General features: G+C 39.6%; 1 protein-coding gene across 1 annotated transcript; it reads left to right on the forward strand.

The window, feature by feature from the left end:
* Window positions 1-623: 623 nt before the first annotated feature.
* On the forward strand, window positions 624-4,399 carry LOC121414287 (tubulin alpha-1 chain-like). The gene is made up of 3 exons (XM_041607414.1): window positions 624-766; window positions 1,847-2,069; window positions 2,517-4,399. The coding sequence occupies exons 1-3, from the start codon at window positions 764-766 to the stop codon at window positions 3,650-3,652; spliced, it is 1,362 nt and encodes a 453-aa protein (XP_041463348.1). The 5' UTR covers window positions 624-763; the 3' UTR covers window positions 3,653-4,399.
* Window positions 4,400-7,626: the final 3,227 nt, after the last annotated feature.

The raw sequence follows: 7,626 nt of genomic DNA on the forward strand, positions 1-7,626 counted from the left end.
TTTCATTTGAAAAATAATATATTTTTAGGTGTCATATAAACAAAAGAGCATGTTCTTTTCATTCGTGTAGTGGACAGAATACTTCATTCGGTGAAAGATGAAATTAATGTTTCATTCAACTGGGCTATGCTTCGTTGAGTGGATCGTTTCATCCTTCATCTCATGAATTATGCTGTCCACTACAGTCATAATTAGTCATCAAATGTATAATGTGACCTACGCAATGAAAAAAAAGACTCTTTACGATGATAATGTCATTTGTCAATTATATTTGTAATCAAGTTATGATGCATCGACAATTCTTGGTGTCGTGTGGTTTTTATGAACCGCGTAATTTATAGTAATTCTGGAATAGACGTCAACATAGCGTTAAACCTTGAAATTATTTTTTAATTAACTTGAAATCGACTTTTTTAATAATGGGTCTATTTTCTCTTTGCGCTTCACGAACCCGCTCAATTTATTGACAGTGTGCGGTGGGAACAAAACCATATTAGAGACTAAAATTTTGCCATCATGGTAATTTTTGTAATTAATTGGATGACATTGACGTTGCTAACAACAAATAAGGATGGACCTACCGGTTGTTATGGGAGTTGGCCGATATCTATTGAGTTAAGCTTGCGTGCATCCATAGCGTGGTCTAGTACATGAGATGCGAGGTATATAACAGCTGCCTGGAAACAGATCGCCTCCATTACTCACCAAGCCCTGATAGACGTGTTTCATCATAATACACGATCGTTCTTAAATTCTAATCATCATGGTAAGTTCTTTTAAACCATCTCTGCCTATTCAAATGATAAAAGGTTAGTTGAGAGTGGCGTGTTGTGTTCATATAAGATTATAGTGTGCATCCCTGGTGTATATAGGTTCTTACTCACGCCTGTCTTCCAAGAATCGTGTGTTCGAAACCCATCGCAATGTTAATCCCCTTTGGAAAGCTGACCGCCTACACTTTGACGAAAAGAAGCTTTCACTCAGCGATGCACAGAGATTCAAGACCAGAGAAAATGTATGTTAAATGCTCATCATGACAAAGAACAATAAAGAAGAGCTATGTAGCAAATTGGGGGAATCAAAACAGCACTTTGGTCTTTGATTCTTCACACACGATAGACCTACATTTGCAATTTTCCATCAACTCTGAAACTAGGCTTTTGCTGTTTCTGTTCAACAAATCTTGCGTAGAAATCATAACTGTTCTTTGTCATTTGACGGGTATATTCAATACATTTACTATGTTTCTTGAATCCTCCGTTCGTCGCAGAGCAAAAAATCTCTTTTTGTCGACCTGTGGGTTCTACGTGGTATCCGTAGGTTGTGAAAGTCAATGGCATATTTGAACTTGAGCTGTTGCTAGAGTGTTCATGAGAGCACAAAAAAATCCCTTCAATTGTGTTCGGGCAAACCAGAATCCTATGACCGGTGTTTCGGCAGAGTGTTTAAAGACTCTTAATATTATTTGCCGTCATTTATCCAGGGTTAAGGCGTGTCATTCGAGCATATGATATATACAATTTTAACGTTTCTATGCGCCTGCAAAGGATATAGATATACACTCGACCGTTTTTATCCCGGAAAACATTTTGCAAAGCACAAACACTATAAATGAATAAATTCTTACCAGGTAGCCATATACCTTACCTGAATTGAGTGAGGCACAATGTTGGTCAATTTCTTGCTGCAGAAAATTACGCAATGGCTGGGATTCGAACCCACAACCGTCTGTTACAAAATGAGAAGTCAAATCTTCTATGCCATAACGCTCCACAATTCACCTGAGTTTAGAATCCATAGGTAAAATGTTTCGTCATGAAAGTATTTGCAATTTGTTCTTCTCCAGCGTGAATGCATCTCTCTCCATGTTGGTCAAGCCGGAGTCCAGATGGGCAATGCCTGCTGGGAGTTGTACTGCCTTGAGCATGGCATCCAGCCTGATGGTCAGATGCCCTCAGACAAGACCATCGGAGGTGGTGATGACTCCTTCAACACCTTCTTCAGTGAGACTGGGGCTGGAAAGCACGTTCCTCGCGCCATTTTCCTTGACCTCGAACCAACTGTTGTAGGTAAGCGCTTGAAACTTTTTAATTCTCTCGATCTCATGCACTGCCACTCTGAAAATTTTGTGTAATCCACGTTAACATATTACTAATCTAATATCGTCTGAAAAACATCAACAGGCTAATGATTTTTTTTACCATCGGTTACTAGAAGTATACCGAAGAGTTGAATATAGGTCTTAAAGAGTACAGAATCACACTTTTACGAGGAAAAATATGAAGATATATACGCCACATCTGGCTTTCCAGTTAACCTTTGTAAGAATTAGGGCAATTCGAAATTTAAAAAAAAACAAAAAAAACATTGATCTTAACATTTTGCTATGGTTGATGTTTTCATGTTGTTCCAACTAAATAACATATTAAACTCAAACATATAGTAATGGACCATTATTATGATTTAATGGGCAATAATGTTATTAAAAGGTATAATATTCTTTGTTCGTTCTATAGACGAAGTTCGCACTGGGACGTATCGTCAACTCTTCCACCCTGAGCAGCTGATTTCCGGCAAAGAAGACGCTGCTAACAACTACGCCCGAGGTCACTACACCGTCGGGAAAGAGTTGATCGATATAGTTCTGGACAGGGTTAGGAAGTTGGCTGACCAGTGCACTGGACTCCAGGGATTCCTCATCTTCCACAGCTTCGGTGGAGGAACCGGCTCAGGATTTACCTCCCTACTCATGGAGCGTCTTTCTGTTGACTACGGAAAGAAGTCGAAGCTTGAGTTTGCCATCTATCCTGCACCCCAGATCTCTACCGCAGTAGTCGAGCCCTACAACTCCATCTTGACTACCCACACTACCCTGGAACACTCTGACTGTGCCTTCATGGTTGACAACGAGGCTATCTACGATATCTGCCGTCGTAACCTCGACATCGAACGGCCGACTTACACCAACCTGAACCGTCTCATTGGGCAGATCGTATCGTCAATTACTGCCTCCCTGCGGTTTGATGGCGCCCTCAACGTTGATCTGACTGAGTTCCAGACGAATTTGGTTCCCTATCCGCGAATTCATTTCCCTCTGGCTACCTATGCACCAGTCATTTCTGCCGAAAAGGCCTATCATGAGCAGTTATCTGTTAGTGAAATTACTAACGCCTGTTTTGAGCCTGCCAACCAGATGGTGAAGTGTGACCCTCGTCACGGCAAGTACATGGCCTGCTGTCTCCTGTACCGTGGTGATGTCGTCCCCAAGGACGTCAACGCCTCCATCGCAACCATCAAGACCAAGCGTAGCATTCAATTCGTCGACTGGTGTCCAACTGGTTTCAAGGTCGGTATCAACTACCAACCACCCACCGTCGTTCCCGGTGGTGATCTTGCCAAGGTCCAGCGTGCTGTTTGTATGTTGAGCAACACCACCGCCATTGCCGAGGCTTGGGCTCGTTTAGACCACAAGTTCGATCTGATGTACGCCAAGCGTGCTTTCGTCCATTGGTACGTCGGAGAGGGTATGGAAGAAGGTGAGTTTTCCGAGGCTCGTGAAGATTTGGCCGCTCTAGAAAAAGATTACGAAGAGGTTGGATGTGACTCCCAAGAAGAAGGAGAAGGAGAAGGAGAGGAAGGAGATGAATACTAAGCTTTGATGTTTGATTTGTCTTACCTTTCTCGACTTTGATTTCTATCAATCGATATCGTGATGATGGTATTTGATTTATTGTTTTTCTCGTGTCTCTTTCTGCGCAATGTAGAGTATGTTATCTCGCGCGTTGCTGCATTATTCCGTCAGTTAATAGGAGGGTATTTGCAATATTTTCTCTTCAACATTGTCTGAATTATTAAACGTTGCAGTCGTACCTACGGAACCGACTCCATTCTGACCGATGGTCTGTCCATGGACCATACTTGTCATTTGTAATATTACAACATAATAACTCTCGTAATTCTCTAGTTGGCTTCGGCGATGTGGCTGAAGCGATTTGTCTTTTGCGCAATGGTGAAATTCATAGATGAATCTTAATTTTCTAGTCATAATATGAAAATCAAATTTGCGCGCGATCGCCACGAGCAAAATTTCACAATTATGATCAAAATATATATTGAAACCACGGATGGCAAAAGTCAGGAAGAGATTGAACAAAATTTAATCAGACATGGAAATTTTGATGGAGAATGTCAAATTTATCATTTTTTAAATAATATTCTGTTCTAGATCAATAAACACAGAGACTAGATTCTATGATCAAGTCAGTAAGGAATAATTATGAACAAACAAATTGAATCAGAAATTAGTATCAAACTCATGAATAATCATGTTTAATTGTCAGAATTAAAGAAATTTACTTTTTTGCATTTCAAATGTGTAATAAATTTTACAGTGTGTATCTGTTCTGAAATTTTATTGTCATAAATGGAGTAATAATTCTCATTTTCTTTGTCCAAAGTCGATCGATTATGATTGAAAATGAGAGAAGTGTCGTTTAAAAAATTGATTTAAGTGTGATATAAGAATCTAACTCAAGTTCCCAATTACGTTTGTGTATAAAGTTATTGTAAGATTGGAATTGTTAGATATTAAAGAATAACAATTATAATGATCATGATAATAATGAAATAATAATGATACTTTTATTATTAATAATAGTGATAATAATGATGATGATAATAATAATAATAAGACGAAGAATCATGAAAATGATATATAGTGATAAAAATAGTAACAAAATAATAAAGATTACAATAAAAACAACAATTAAAAAGATAATGAAAAAGATAAGAAGAAGAAGAAAAAAAAGAAGAAGAAGAAGAAAGACAGACAAAAGATGAATTTCTTCAACATTCAATCCAGAACTGGTGGTGCTAATAAGTTATATAACAACTTAAAGCTTGAGATGTGCTCTTTCATGCTAAGGACATGAAAGATATAAAAAAATCAGTTTGGGCAACTTATTGTCGTTTTTTTTTTTTTGGGGGGGGCAGGTCACAAATAATTGTTTGTAAAGTCTCTAATCCTCCATTGACATGCATGATTCAATTTCGGTAATTACCATAGTGTTAAATTATCCTTTAAAACTTTAACAAAATCGGGGAAACTCCTTCAAAAGTGGTCCGTCATGTCCGGAGAGACGTATCCCTACTATGATGATTACCATGGGTAAGATCTGCTGGAAAAGTGAGATTGTCATGAGAGTGAAAACAAACGGTGGAGGGTAAAGAGAATGATAGAGAGGGGGAGGGTGACAAAGAACGTCAGCCAGTAAGATTGAAAGAGAGATTGGGAGAGAGAGAGAGAGGGGGGTAGAGAGATGGAGAGAGAGAGGGAGAGATGGAGAGAGAGGAGAAGGGAGAGAGAGAATGGTAAGAAAGTCAGCCGGGAAGATTGAGAGAGAGTGGAATAAAGAACGTTTTCTCATGTCTCCACACCGGTAAATTGCCAATTCGTCCACTCATCACATGATCATGGTCACTCATCTTCATTTAGTCTAATGCCATTCCGTCCATCAACATTTCGTCTAACAACCGTATACAAAAGTTTTTTCCGCTCAGTTTACATTGAAATCAATCAACATAATACATATCCCAATATTTTTGTGTGTTTTTATTGGTCATTCTATTTTCTCTTTATATAGCATTATCCCCTTAATGATATTTCTGTAATGTATAGAATCTCGAGTGCAATATTTAATCTTAAACCAAACTGAATTGAATTGTTTGTGCCAACAGCCATTTGATCCAATTATCACTTCGTCTAATAACCAGTTCGTCTATGACCATTTCGCCTCTTAACCAGTTGGTCTAAAACCCATTTTATTTCATTAATTTTGCCCAATTAACACTTCGTCCAATTAAACCAAATGGTATATGGACTGAATGACTATTTGACCAACTGGTTATTAGACGGAATGGTGAGTGAACGGAATGGCAATTAGACCATGTGGAGTGGACGAACTGATGGTAGACCAAATGAAAGTAAACGTGTTTTGTAATTGGAAGAATTGGCATTAGACCTAATGAAAACAACCCTTCACACCAATCAGATGAACCTTTGAGTGAATATCATTTGATCATTGGAGATAAGTACGATTTGGTCAATTATCACAGCCTCCCTTTATCATGGTTATCGAAGATTTCCTATAAAAGTTTTCATGCTCTCAAGATCATGGCGGACAAGCAGGACAAAGTGGTTTTGTGGGGTGTACCTCAAACCTGGGGTCGTATCCAGGATTTTCCAAAGGGAGGGGGCACATTTTTCCGGGGAAAATTTGACAAGGAAAAAGTACTTTCACTTTCAAAGGGGGAAGGGGGGACACGCTTGTGTTTTAGCGTTCTTTTACATTACAAATTTTAATTGTGCCTCTCAAGGGGGGGGGGGTTGACCAGCTGTGCCCCCCCCCCCCCTCCCCCTGGATCCGTCATTGCCTTAAACGATGTCGACAGTGTTTGCGAAGTGCAGAAGTGCCATTGACGAGATGAAAATGTATTTAGCCTTTAGCCTTTTTCGTATTTTAAAACAGTGAAAAGCATATCCAAATCGTTAACAAATTATGAGTTGCCAGATAAATACGACGGGACCGAGCGCTGCTGTGAATATGATAATAAGAATTCAAGAATGTACACATACCTATTACAATGAAAACCCCCAGTCTATACATGTATGATACAAAAATGATAATAAATAAGTGCATAAAAATAGAGTAATCGATTGACAATTTTGAAAAAATGTAGAAACTGAGACTTATTATTTTTCAATTTCGAAACAAATTACGGAGAGCTGAAATGAGTGCAACCATGAGTGAAACATAACCTTTAGATCAAGGTAAGGTATAATCACTGGCGTAACTATGGGGGGACACGTGCCCCCCATTATCTGGCAAAAAAAAAGAAAACGGGGGAGGAGAAAAAAAGGAGAAAGAACATGGACTTATCCACGGAGGATTATTCTATTGTTACTGGGGGTGCTGAGCACTGTCACAGTACCCATCGGCGGATCCAGGGGGGGTGCGCAGGGTGCGCGCGCCCCCCCTAATATTTGAGCGGCGCCGAAGGCGCCGTTCAAAATAAAGAAAATAAAAAAAAAGTAAAAGAAAGAAAAGGCGCCGCTTGAAAAATTAAAAATAAAGGAAAGAAAGGGAAGATTATACACTGATATAACATTAGCAACAGTAAAGGAAAGACTATCCCCAGCAAAGCGTAATCATATCATCTTCCTTATTTTTTCTTTTAACTACCCTTTTCCCAACAACTTCGCCGGTAGCAGTGCGCTGCCTGCATATAACTGGCGCCAATCAAGAATAATCAGCGCCACCTTAATCTAAATCGGCGCCGGACAAGAATAATCAGCGCTATTTAGTTATAAATCGGCGCCGGTAAAGAAAAATCGGCGCTGCCTGAGTTCTTAACCGGCGCCGATCAAGGATAATCAGCGCCACCTAAATCTAAATCGGCGCTGGACAAGAATAATCGGCGCCATCTGGTTATAAATCGGCGCCGGTAAAGAAAAATCGGCGCTGCCTGAGTTCTTAACCGGCGCCGATCAAGGATAATCAGCGCCACCTATATCTAAATCGGGGCTGGTCAAGAATAATCAGCACCACCTGGTTAAAAATCGGCGCC

This window comes from Lytechinus variegatus, chromosome 4 (assembly GCF_018143015.1).
Source record: "Lytechinus variegatus isolate NC3 chromosome 4, Lvar_3.0, whole genome shotgun sequence".
Taxonomy (NCBI): domain Eukaryota; kingdom Metazoa; phylum Echinodermata; class Echinoidea; order Temnopleuroida; family Toxopneustidae; genus Lytechinus; species Lytechinus variegatus.